General features: G+C 35.8%; 1 protein-coding gene and 1 long non-coding RNA gene across 5 annotated transcripts in view; one reads left to right on the forward strand and one right to left on the reverse strand.

Moving 5' to 3' along the window:
- LOC132367340 (uncharacterized) overlaps positions 1–4,304 on the forward strand; it is a 57,678-nt gene extending 53,374 nt beyond the window's left edge. The window contains exons 2-4 of the long non-coding RNA XR_009503762.1: positions 396–475; positions 3,482–3,522; positions 4,118–4,304. This is a non-coding gene — a long non-coding RNA (uncharacterized LOC132367340). The remainder of the gene's footprint in view (positions 1–395; positions 476–3,481; positions 3,523–4,117) is intronic.
- The window catches only part of COL24A1 (collagen type XXIV alpha 1 chain), a 389,925-nt gene that overhangs the window by 11,104 nt on the left and 364,837 nt on the right, over positions 1–13,984 (reverse strand). For all 4 annotated transcript variants that reach the window (XM_059925489.1, XM_059925499.1, XM_059925479.1 and 1 more), the window contains 4 exons: positions 12,742–12,777; positions 12,610–12,636; positions 1,184–1,249; positions 373–541 (listed from right to left, as the gene is read on the reverse strand). In XM_059925489.1, coding sequence (XP_059781472.1) covers positions 373–541; positions 1,184–1,249; positions 12,610–12,636; positions 12,742–12,777 — 298 coding nt within the window. The remainder of the gene's footprint in view (positions 1–372; positions 542–1,183; positions 1,250–12,609; positions 12,637–12,741; positions 12,778–13,984) is intronic.

Genomic DNA, 13,984 nt, shown 5'->3' on the forward strand with positions numbered 1-13,984 from the left:
ATTCCAAGAATGACAAGCCACTCCATCTTTATAGTCACTGATAACTGAAATGAGGCATTTAAATTCCATTTTATGTAAAAACTAATTTTAGAGAGTGTGGTAGAGAGGGCTCTATGATCTCTTTCTTCATGTTGCCATAAGTCAGGCTGTGTAGTAGAAGACCTTTGTAAAGTGAACCCTTGAAAAAGGATACTTTGACCTCAGAAATATGTTTACCTCTATGAGTAAGTATTTGGTTCTTCATGTTAAAATGCCTCTGCCAGGGTTTTATCAAAAATGATAAGGTTTGGAATAAATATACTGCAAATCTCAAACACACTGAAACGATGAAACAAAATCAGATATCAGAGTTTAAGGAAACCAGTAACTTACCATCTGATACTTTGTGTTCACAGTTAAGCAAATCTTTGCAGATTCGTGCTGGGTTATCTCGTGTGCCAAGAGGATTCTTGATGCTGTGCAGTAAATTGCTAAGGTAGTTCAAGGTTTCGAATATCTCTGCACTGTGGTCAATTAAGGTCACTTCAGTATTCTGGTAGCTCTGCCAAGTCATTGTGAGAATCATATTAGCAAAGAAGCTTGGAGTAGTCATTACCAGCCTGTAACCCAAGTGATCAACACGGAGCAAGGCAGAAGAAAAATGTAATTCTGTTGTGTGCAAGGAGTTGGGAGTAGGATGTAAAGAACAGTTTATATTTAACTATAGGCATATTTGTATGTTTTATGAATCTTGATCCTAATAAAAGCTTAAATTCACACTCAAAAGTCTAGTTTTCAAGCTGACGTAAAACTTAATTACTATGCCTACTGCATAATTTGAAAAAAACCTATATTGTGAATAAATAGAGCTTAAATAAGAAAAATGAGTAGTGATGATAGATAGATCCCATTTTAAGAAATGGCTAACTTCATTTAACTATTTTCTTCTATAGTACCAAGTTCTTATTTTAAAAAATCCTTTAACAATATTATATTTTTGTTTTAAATGTTTTCCTTAAAAAACATCTTATGCATATATTTCTGTTTATTAAAATTGCTTACTTTGTCCTTAAAATTTTTTTCATTACTTTTAATCTCTTTTAAATACAGGCTTTGAGATAAAGTCACATTTTGGCCTCTGAAAAAAATTTCTGTTTAATTTGTAGATTGAGAGTGCCAGTGTAAATAAAGCCAGATATATTACCTCCATCTGTAGGGCAGTATGTGATTCAATCAAGGCTTGAATAGCAGCATTGATATCCATTTGTTTCTATGTAAAACAAAACCATTTGAGATCAGCAATAAGATCAACACTGAGTGCTCTAAAGTAAAGCCTATAAATTCTGAAAGCACTGCTGTTAAAGTATACTAGACTTATTATCTAAAAGGGGTTTGTAACTCTTATGGTTAGACAGATCTTGCAAGTATTGCCTGACTATCTGAAAGGACAATATGCTGCTTTCATCCAAATCTCAAAAGTCTCCTAATTAAAACAGGACCAAAGTCTAGAGAGCTCTCAAATGAAAAACTATTTGTCTCTGCTGCATGAAAACACACAAAAAAGTTACTCACATGGAAGAAGAATGAAATATGATCCCCTCAGTTAATAAATTGTAAAGTGAAGAATAAATAACTGTAGTAATTTTTAACAGTTACATTCTTGGAAGGAAAATAGAATAAAATATTACTGTCCTGAGGTAGTCACCACATTAGTTTAATCTGATACTTCTGCGGTCTTAAAAACAATTTCTGAAGTTGGAAAAAGTATCATTAGTCCCAAAAGAAATAATACATCATGAATCCAATCTCCTCCTGCATTTAATAAAAGATATTTTTAGAGAAAGACCCAACCTAACCATTAGTAAAAAGTCTTTTCGTATTTTATTTTTTAAAAAGCTTGGAAACTAAGAAGCATGAGTTGGGAGAAAGTTCTGTGAAATGGCATCTGTGTGAGCAAATCAAGCGATCTAATTTCTTTCAGAAGGATTGTACTGCTGAGATATCTTTTTACTTGGCAGCCCATACAATAGAAACTCTTTTCAACAGATCTCTCATAACTCATGGTTGGTAATTTGAAAAACTATTTAAAATGATGGGACAATCAACAAAATGTACTCATCTTTGCCTCAACATGTGGTTTTCATATTGGAAAATACTTGACTCATTCTGCATATGGACACTGCCAAACACATATTGAGGATAAAATGGTAAGCAAACAATACAAAACAAAACAACCTTGCCCCTTGTAGAGCTAAAGTTTAGAGGTCGATAAAGGCATTAATCAAATAATCTCAAAAATACACATTTACAAATTGTGATACGTGTTATAAAAGAAAAGTGCATGGACCTATGAGAGAAATTACAGAGTATTAAATCTGGGGGATATAAGAGATTTGGAAGGACTAGATCAGCATAGGCTTCCCTGAGGTGGTGATATTTGAGCTGAGATCTGAAGAATAAATATGAATTGTTAGGAGAAGGGCTGGGAGAGCTTTCCAGGCAGAGGTAACAACTTTGCACAAAGGCAATGAGATAGAAAAGCATGGCCTATTCAAGAAAAAGAAAGGCTTAGCATAAAATGTTCTGTGCAGATTAAATAATTCTGACCATCATTCTTTTGAGAATTGGCAGACTTTGGACATGGGTCACAAAAATATATTGGGACTAAATATGGGCAACTGAATTAAGTAGTAAACAATAGCCACCTTTATATTTTCCAGTTGTTTGTGGTTAGGGCTTTGATCTTAGAAAAACTAGCAATAAGCAGTTCTCAGGCGCTTACAGACTCAGGACGCTTTTGTACTTTTAAATATTATTAAGGGCTTTAAAGAACTTATATTTATGTGAATTATAGCTTTTGATATTTAACACAGTAGGAATTAAAATATAAATTTTAAAACTATGGTTAATTGCCTTAAAACAATAAATCCATTATATGTTAATATAAATAAACATTTTTTTAATGAAAAATAACTATTTTCCAAACAAAAAATTAGTGAGAAGAGCGGCACTGTTTTACACTTTTGTATATCTCTTTAACGTCTGGATTAATAGGAGATAGCTAGATTCTCATATTTGCTTTTATATTCTCATATTTGCTTCTATATTCAATCTATTAAAATGTTACTTTAGCTGAACTGTATGAAGAAAATCCAGCCTTAAAAGGATATGTAGTTGGAAAAAAGATTATTTTAGTAGCCTTTTCAGATAATTGTGGATATTCTCTTTTGATATTATACTAGAACTTGATAAGTGGTAGTTTCTTGAAGGTTAGTTGAAATGTGAAATCTGAAACCATATCTACAATGTATCTATTTTATATTCTTTTATATTAAAATCTATTGATCTATCTTAAGCTTTGAAAGAATCATTTACCAATGCATGATTTTAGTAAAAATCATGATTTTTGTTAAAATCATGCATTGATCATTGGAAAATAATGGTTCATGAAATAATGCAGATCTTCCAAAGACTGACACATTTTGTTATGTCATATCAACAGATTACATTCGTTAACATCATCACCAATCTCATCAGAAAAATGTAAGTACTGGTAAGCTGTCAAACTTGTAATAGATACAAGCATTCCTCAATAGTTATTGTTGCTTGAAAGTTTGAAATTTAACATTGGTATCAAATTGTCAGTTGTTTTCCTTGAAATAACAGGCTCACTGCATTCATTTTCAAGAAAATATCTGCCAAATACTCATGTCTGAGTAACATTATCATTCTGTCAAGTAAAAATGGTGTTCCATGAAAAAAGCAGCTAGCTCAGTTTGCAACTGAAACAATTCCACAAGTGCTTTTATTTGAGGCAACCATTGTACTTCAATATGCAGAAATGCTTTATATGTTCTTCCATTTAATCACACAGAATATTAAAAAGATGTGTACTAAAGATTAGAGACTTAGGAGACAGCAAAAATGGAGGAATAATGACCTCCCAGAATTCTCTCTTCTATAAAACCAATGAGAAAACTGGAAAAAAATGTTAAGAATGAAGTTTTTCAGAATTACAGAAATTAACAAAATGCTTGCAGCAACCTGGGGAGCATTTATGAAAAATAGCTTAATTTCAGTAAGGGCAGTGAGCTTTGTAAAGCTTTAATCTGTCCTATTCCCATGCCTCTCTTTCCAGCTCTGTGGTAGCCTTGAAAACCAACAGCCTGCAATCGCAGTGAAAACAAGAAGCCTGGAACCCACAGGAGGGAGCAGAATGGGGCTGGAGTTGCTTCAAAGCCTCATTTCCAGTGAAATGTCATTATTTGACCTTTCTGGTGGTTCCCTTAAAGACTTGCAAGACTGTCTGTATTTTACCTGACTCAGAGCTCACTCAATGCAAAAAGTCTTTCCCAAGGAACATTAAAAAAAAAATTTAGATGGAATTGTTTAACTTTGTGGCTACTGGAAACATTAGAAAACAGTTGGGGCAAACAATAGGCTAAGAAAAGCTAGGGAATGAGATGTCCATAGAGATTCTAAAAAACTCTGACACATTCCTGGGAATCTAGAAGGCCATGTGCATGTATAGGGCTGTGCACATGATCAGGAAAAACACAAGAAGGCCCTAAGTTCTCTCTTCTGGCTGACCTTTAGGCTCTGTGAAAATAGGAAATTAAAACTCGGGTATAGTTGTCAATTGCCTGGCTGAGCATTGAAGGGATGCTCCAACATGCTCACAGAGACCCTTGGCAAAAACTGGGAGACTTACTGGTTCTGGCATTTAAGGAAATCTCTCTCCAATCCTTAGCTGACCACTAAGCTAACTGAGTAGAGACTTTAGTGGTCACATATGTGAAAGAATACAGACTTTATACCTTTAGGAAAAGTCACTAAACAAACAACAACAAAAACAACAAATAGCAACAATAAACACTGAGGTTGGGGTGAAGAATTTAACTTCCAGAGATGCCATTTTATATTATTTAAAATGTCCAGTTTTCAAGAAAAAATGACAAGACATGCTGAGTAACATTAAAGTATGACCCCTATACATGGGAAAAAGCTAAGCAATCAATAGAAATAGAAATTGTCCCTGAGGAAGCCCAGATGTTGAACTTAGTAGACAAAATTTTAGCTATTTTAGGTATGTTCAAAGAACTAAAGTAAACCATGTCTACAGAACTAAAGGAAAGTAACAAAAAAGATGTCTTACCAAATAAAAAATATAAAGAGGAAATTATAGAAAAAAACCAAGTAGAAGTTTTGTAGAACAATAACTGAAATCAAAATTTGCTAGAGAGGCTCAACTGTAGATTTCAGTAGATAGAAGAAAGAATCAGTGAACCTGAAAACAGTTTATTGAGATTATCCAGTCAGAGGCGTATAAAGAAAAATGAAACAAAATGAACAGGCTCAGAGACATACAGGACATCATAAAACATACCAATGCATGAATGATGGGAGTCTCAGAAGAGAAGAAGAGAGAAATAGGGGTAGAAAGAATATTTCAAAAAATAATGGCTGAAAATGTGCCAAATTTGATGAAAAACATTAATCTCCACATCCAAGAAGCTCGATGAATTCCCCTAGACACATCATAATCAAACTGTTGAAAGCTGAAGACAAAGAGAGAATCCTGAATGCAAAGAGAAGAGACTCATCAATCCAAGGGATGAGATTTTTTCATCAAAAACCATAAAGGTAGAGGCAGTAGGATGACATATTCAGAGTGCTGAAGGAAAAAGACTGTCAACCAAAAATTCTATATCCAACAAAACTATCCTTCAAAAAGGAGGAAATAAGACATTCCCAGATAAACAAAAGCTGAGGCAATTTATCATTAGCAAACTTCCCTAGAAAAATAATAAAGGGAGTCCTTTGGACTGAAATAAAGGATACGAGACAGAAACTTGAATCCACGTGAAGAAATAAAGAGCACTGGTAAAGATAACTATACAGGTAACTGTAAAAGAGAGTATAGATCCCAAACAGCCAAACAATCTTGAAAAAGGACAACAAACCTGGAGGTCTCACACGTCACTTTCAAAACTTACTACAAAGCTACAGTAATCAAAACTGTGTGGTACTGGCATACAGACAGACATACAGACCAATGGAATAGAGTGCAGGAATAAACCCTCACATATATGGTTAAATAATTTTTGAGAAGGGTGCCAAGGCCATTCCCTAAGGAAGGAATAGTGCTGGGAAAATTTGATATCCACATGCAAAAGAATGAAGCTAGACTCTTACCTACATCATGAACAAAAATTAACTCCAAATGGATCAGATAATTAAATGTAAAACCTAAAACTATAAAACTCTTGAAGAAAATATATGGGAATTGCTTCATGACATTGGATTTGGCAGTGGTTTCTTGGAGATGAAACCAAAAGCAAGGTAAAACAACAACAACAACAAAACCCTGATAAATTGGACTACATCAAAATTAAAGACTTCTGTGCAAAAATCAACAGAGTGAAAAGGCAGCCAAAGGAATGGGAGAAAATATTTGCAAATCATATATATGATAAGGGATTAACATTTAGAATGCATAAAGAACTATAACTCAACAACAACACAACAAAAATAAGCAACCTAATTCAAAAATGGGCAAAAGACATTTTTCCAAAGAAGATATGTAAGCCAGTTTCCCCAAAGAAGATACATATAAGCCAATGAGCACATGAAAAGATGCTCAACATCTGTAATCATTAAGGAAATGCAAGTCAAGACACAGTTATCTGCCACTTCACACCCATTAGGATGGCTGTTATCAAACAGGCAGAATACAAATGTGAGGGAGGATGTGGAGAAATTGGAACCCTGTGTACTATTGGTGGGAATGTGAAATGGTGTACCTGCTATGGAAAACAGTATAGCAATTCCTCATAAAATTAAACATAAAATTACCATATGATCCAGCAGTTTCACTTCTGGGTATATATGGAAATGAATTAAAGGCAGGGACTCTTTAATCCATTTGGAGTTTATTTTTGTGTATGGTGTTAGGTAGTGTTCTAATTTTTACATGTAGCTGTCCAGTTTTCCCAGCACCACTTATTGAAGAGGCTGTCTTTTCTCCATTGTATGTTCTTGCCTCCTTTGTCATAAATTAGGTGGCCATTATGTGCGTGGGTTTATCTCTGGGCTTTCTATCCTGTACCATTGACCTATATTTCTGTTTTTGTGCCAGTACCATACTGTCTTTTTTTTTTTTTAATTAATTAATTTATTTTTGGCTGCATTGGGTCTTTGTTGCTGCTTGCAGGCTTTCTCTAGTTGCGGCGAGCGGGAGCTACTCTTTGTTGCGGTGCTTGGGCTTCTTATTGTGGTGGATTCTCTTGTTGCGGAGCATGGCCTCTAGGCACACAGGCTTCAGTAGTTGTGGCATGCGGGCTCAGTAGTTGTGGTTCACGGGCTCCAGAGTGCAGGCTCAGTAGTTGTGGTGCACGGGCTTAGTGGTTCCACGGCATGTGGGATCTTCCCAGACCAGGGCTCAAACCCCTGTCCCCTGCATTGGCAGGTGGATTCTTAACCACTGTGCCACCGGGAAAGCCCCATACTGTCTTGATTACTGTAGCTTTGTAGTATAGTTTGAAGTCAGGGAGCCTGATTTCTCCAGCTCCGTTTTTCTTTCTCAAGATTGCTTTGGCTATTCAGGGTCTTTTGTGTTTCCATACAAATTGTAAGATTTTTTGTTCTAATTCTGTGAAGAATGCCACTGGTAATTTGATAGGGATTGCACTGAATCTGTAGATTGCTTTCGGTAGTATAGTCATTTTCACAATATTGATTCTTCCAATCCAAGAACATGGTATATTTCCCCATCTGTTTATGTCATCTTTGACTTCTTTGATCAGTGTTTTATAGTTTTCTGAGTACAAGTCTTGCACCAAATGTAAAATAGTTAGCTGGTGGGAAGCAGCAGCGTAGCACAGGGAGATCAGCTTGGTGCTTTGCGACGACCTAGAGGGGTGGGATAGGGAGGATGGGAGGAGGGCTCAAGAGGGAGGGGATATGTGGATGTATATATGCATATGGCTGATTCATTTTGTTGTGCAACAGGGGCTAGCTCAGTATTGTGAAGCAGTTATACTCCAGTAAAGATATATTGAAAAAAAAAGGGCAGGGACTCAAACAGATATTTGTACGCCTATGTTTATAGCAGCATTATTCACAATAGCAAAAGGTGGAAGCAACCCAAGTGTCCATCTGGATAAACAAAATGTGGTATATACATACAATGGAAATTATTCAGCCTTAAAAAGGAAAGAAATTCTGACACATGCTACAACATGGATTAACCTTGAAGACATTATGCTAAGTGAAGAAAGCCAGACAAAAAAGTTCAAATACTATATGCTTCCACTTATAGGAGGTATCTAGAGTAGTCAAATTAATAGAGAGATAGAAAGTAGAATGGTAGGTTTTTAGGGACTGGGGAAGGGAGGAATGGGGAATTACTGTTTAATGGATCAGAGTTTCAGCCTTAGACGATGAAAAATGTTCTAGAGATGACTGGTGGTGATAGTTGCACAGCAGTGTGAATGTACTTAATGCTACTGAAGAGTACACTTAAAGATGGTTAAAATGATAAATTTTATGTATATTTTACCACAGTTAAAAATAATAAGTAAGTAAGTATGCTCATTATCCCTTACAGCTAACCATCCCACTTCTGGGAACAGGTCCTAGAGATATTCCACAAAATATGTATATGGACAAGACATGCATACTGTTTGTATTAGGAAAAAGATTGGAAACAACTTAAACACCCATGAATAGAGGACTGGATGGATGAATAAACTGTAGGATAGTCTTAATTGAAATGACCATGGTTCGTTTTCTGTGAGAATGTGGCAATGAAGAATACAGTGACTTTTAGTAGATTAGTAGTGTAGCGTTTGGTACTAGATTCAAGCTAAGGTACTAGCAATTTTAACCACCAACAGTACAAATGTCAACTCAATGAAAAAGCCAGGGCTTTTCCCCCCCACAATAGGCATTAGAAAGAAAAGAATGTCACAAAACTTGGCTACTCATAAATTTTTTTATTCCTATAATTCCAGTGTATTCCCAAATCCTAGCTCAAGCCTGGCACATAGTAGGCATTCAATTTGCTGAATTTATTAATTTTTTCCCAAGGGTAGCCTTTAGGGAGGGCAGGCCCAGAGAGATGGTATTAAGATGATTTGCCTGGGAAGTCATTCAGCAACATTGAAGTGTCCCCACCTAAGTGTGAAACTCTCATTAGGTACAATAAGGGAATCCAAAAGAAATAGCTTTCTCCATGTACTCTAGCTAGAGAGAACATATTCTCACATGAAAATCACTTAAGGTTTATAAAAACGTGCACCGAGAATAAGGAGTTATCAGGATTAGTGGGACAAATGAAGGAAATTAGGAGGATTCATTATACCTTGAGGGGATGTAATATTCACAGTTCCTTTCCAATTTATTTGAGGAAAATGCAGATCTAGTCTGGGCACCCCAGTACTTTAAGAAGTGTTATTTTCCAGCCATCTAAAATGTTAAGATCACTGGATGGTGAAAACATTTATGGGGTGGGAACTGATTTCAGGTCATGCACCCCTCCATGGTAGAGGCAATTGCTTGTTCTAGGGAACCAGGATGATACCCACAGCTGCTGCAACCTCTCAATTCACCAATCCAGGTTTCACAGCTGACCCATTAACTGGGATCATTAAGTTGAAAATTCCTCATCTCATTTAATGATTTTCAATTTTTATTATTTCCACTCCCCACATCTCTCACACACACACACACACACACACACACCCATCCTTTATCCCACCAACCATTTGTGGTTAACTTTGACATCCTGTTGTAATTTTTTTTTGGTCAGTTCCTAAATATCTTACCATGCGCACTGAGATCTGGTCATCACCCTGATAATATCCTCAAATTCAAAAGCACCATCAATATATATTCCTTTTCCTGAAACATTTCTCTTTAGCTATTCTACTTTAGGAACTTGAGCAAGTTACTTATAGGTCTTAAAAAGAGGGGGCTGGACTAGGTTCAAACTTTTCTTATCTTGACCTATAGTAATAAATACATTTTTATATCATGATAAGGTTCACACAAACATATATTTAACTGAAAACTTTTACAAAACATATTTTTCCCTACTAGTGGTGATATACTTATTATGTTTTTTTTTAAATTGAAGTATAGTTGATTTACAATGTTGTGTTAGTTTCAGATGTACAGCAAAATGATTGTTATACATATTATAATCTATATTTATATCTATATTTATCTATTATTTTTCAGATTCTTTTCCATTGTAGGTTATTACGAGATATGGAATATAGTTCTCTGTGCTGTACAGTAGGTCCTAGGGTGTTCTTTTTTTGTGCTTTTCTTAAAAATTGAGTAAAATTCACATAACATAAAATTTACCATTTTAGTCATTTTAAAGTATCCAGTTTATTGCTCTGGTAGATTCACTGTGTTGTGCAACCATTACCACTATTTAATTTCACGACATTTTTCATCACCTCTAAAAGAAACCCTGTACCCATTAAACAGTCACTCCCCACATTTCTCTATTTTAATTTCATTTCAAAAGAATGCTGAGACTCACCATGTTGATCTTATGATCCATCAACGAATGAGTGACAATTCACAGTCCAAAATAATTACTAAATAATTACTAAGAAGACTTCTATCTCTAATTCTAATATGATCCTATTCCATTCTAGACATTATTTCCCTCCAGGTGAAGTCTTCTGGCTTGGAGGATTCCCACTGAAATTTTCTAAGAGTTGCAACTTGCCTGTTTGCATTTATTCATTCATTCAATAGACACTTCTTAAGGGCTTGAATGGAAAAGAGATACAGAACACATTGCTTACCTTCAGAGAGTTCACAGTCTAATACATGGAAATGGGCATGAAAATAAATGAGTATGAATGAAGAAGGGGAAGTGATCAGTTCTATCTTGCAGTGCAACGAGGGGATGGAATTAAGAGTTTCACAGAAGATATGATCATAGTTTGAGTCTAGAAGGAATATGTGGGTATTTTCTTATTGGCATGTAAACTTCTACTCTGAAAGTCTTTTTTTCAAGGCTACACTGCCACTTTCCTACAATGGTCTCTGCAAGTCCCAGAAAGACAGTATAAAGAAACTGGGTTTCATACTGGCCAGGAACAAGGAAGACAGAAAGGAGAGAAAGGGAAGAAGGAAACAAAGAAACTAATGTTAGTTGAGTACCTATAATGTGTCAAGCACATATACTTTTTCATTTAATCCTCCTAATAATTCCTCAAAGTATATATTCTTATCCACATTTTTCTCAGAGCAAAAACCTCTCACATGTCCTAATTCATATTGGCTGTAGAGGAACACATACAAACATTTTTCAAGTGAGAGAGGGATGTGGTGCCCCAAAATTTGGCACTTCAATGTGAAAATTTTCACTAAACAACACCTCTAATTTGCCAATGAAATGTGATCTTTTAGAACTTGTTCTTTATTAGGAAAGCAGCTATGATATATCAAAGTCATTAGAAGGTGAGAAAGCAACTGATGAGGGTTTTTCTAACCCATGCATTGTGAGGATCCAGGAGGAAAGGAAGAACAGAGAAGTGTAGAATAATCTAAAGATTTAAAAAAGGACATGCCCACTGATGTTCATGCTAGGGAAGGTTTCAATCCCCATCAGTCAGATGGCCAGAAAGAGGGAGTAATTTTAAAAAATCATAGAGAAACAGATGTCTTGTTTCCAAGGAGACCATCTTCCTGTGGCACTTTGCTTGAAAGTTATTCCTTACCCTGATGAAAGGCTGAGGGGAATGAAGAGTTCCTGACCTGCTGGGAATGGACCACAGTGATCCACCAGGTAGAACTTTCAAAGATCCAAATGATACCAGAGAAGCATGTGGAAATAAGTAAGGCTTGGAAGGCATAGGACTGGCCATTTGTTTGGACAGTGTAGCCAACAGTGGATTTCCTTTAGGCAGGAAGTCTGACCAAGGACCACTGCATTTGACCAGGATTCTGATTCTGCAGGAATGGGGCATGGGTGAGGTTGAAGATAGAAGGAGACCTCTTGTAGAAAGCAGGAAAACAAAGATATTACTGAGTAGGAGAGTGGATACAACGCATGAGAGAAACCAATCTTGGAACACTGAGGCCAGGAGATGATAGCTGATAATGAAGTAACGGAAGTATCACCTCAAAGATAGGAGTAGCAAGTTTTGGGTTGTGATCGGTCACGAGCAAATACATGAGCAGTCCCAGGGCTTCTATGGCCAGCAGCAACTGAGAAGAGTTCATGTAAAGCCAAAAAAGTGGATAACTCTGGTTGGCAAAAAAGAACATTTGAAAAAGGAGAGCTAGGACCCAGAAACAGGAAGAAATGGAGGGAGTTAGTATTTTGGAGCATTAATTATGTCAGACATTGTGCTGAGTACTTTACTTCTTATTTAAAACTCAAATCCACCCAAGAAAGTAAGAGATAACCATCCCCATTTTATAGACAAGAACTCTGAGGCTTGGATTTCAAGTTTTATTATAGTTGGCAAGACTCTATATCAGATTAACAAAAAGAACAGAGGTAGGCAATAGGGATACCTTTTAACAGGGAGTTAATAGAAAAAGCTTTAAAAAATTATCTTATACTAAGATAAAATAAAGAAAACCAAGAAAACTTACTCTTGGGCCTGATGCTCCAGGTGGACCCTATAACATAAAAAGATTTTTAAAGTATTTATTAAGTAGATATCTCAAACCAAGCAGGCCATATAAGCATCAATGGTAAACAGATATAAATGTAAATAAACTCACTGGAGGCCCTGGTTGACCTCTCGGTCCTTGGGGACCCTAGAAGAAATGGAGACAAAGCACAATATGTATATACTATGCTTTTGGTTTGGTATAAACAAGATGACTAAGATTCAACTGCTATCATTGCCTTTTCATATGAGGCAAGTGATAGAATTCAAAGTTATTTTAGTATTTTGAAGTTAATATGTTCTTGAACTCAGCTGTCACCCACATTCATCAACAAGCTGAATATATACTCTCATGTTTTGTTGATATTACTAGAAACTAAATTTATTCATTTTAATAAACTTATAAATGTAACATTTAAAAATATTAATTCTATTTTTCCTGTTATTTCTAGCTACCATCCAACTAATTGTAAAAAATGGAAACTTCAGTGTCCTTAGACATCTCCTTCTCCTTCAACATCCACCTATAATTTGGTTACCCACTACTGTTGATTTGACCTTCAAATCTTCCCAAAATACTACTCCATCCTCACAGCAACTCTCTTAGTTTAGTGCTGATCATGTGCTATGGACTAAATGTTTGTGTCCCCTCCTACATGCATATATTGAATCCCTAATCTCCAGTGTGATGATATTTAGAGGTGGGGTCTTTGGGAGCTAATTAAATCATGTGGAGCCTTTGTGAATGGTAGTGCCCTTATAAGAAGAGACATGAGAGAGATGCTCTCTCTCTACCATGTGAGGTCGTAGCAAGAAGGCAGCTAGCTATCTGCAAACCAGGTAGAGGACCCTCATTAGATATGGAATCTGTGAGCACCTTAATCTTGGATTTCCCAGTCTCCAGAGCTATGAAAAATAAATGTTTGTTGTTTAAGCCATCCAGCCCACAGCAATTTGTTATAGGAGCCCCAGCTGACGAAGATATCATACTGTGCCTGGACTCCTAATTTGACTTACTGACTTTATTCTCTCTACTATGCTAACTGCATTCTACTTATAAAATGGAAATCTAATCATATCATTCTTTAATTAAAATCATTCAATGGCTTTTTACTGTTTAGTGGATAAAGTATAAACTTCTTTTCAGTGATAGATACCATTTACTGAGAGCTCACTATGTGTCAAGCTGTGTGCTCATTTATTAAGAACTCACTGTATGCCAAGTTGTGTGCTATATTTCTACTTCGTAGTTAAGAAAATGGAATGGCTAAGTAACCAGCAAGTAAAGGGCAGAGCTAGGATTAAAATCCAAGTCAGTTAAATACAAAAGTATATGTTCTTAGTCAATATGCACC

The sequence above is a fragment of the Balaenoptera ricei genome, chromosome 1 (assembly GCF_028023285.1).
Source record: "Balaenoptera ricei isolate mBalRic1 chromosome 1, mBalRic1.hap2, whole genome shotgun sequence".
In the NCBI taxonomy this organism is placed as follows: domain Eukaryota; kingdom Metazoa; phylum Chordata; class Mammalia; order Artiodactyla; family Balaenopteridae; genus Balaenoptera; species Balaenoptera ricei.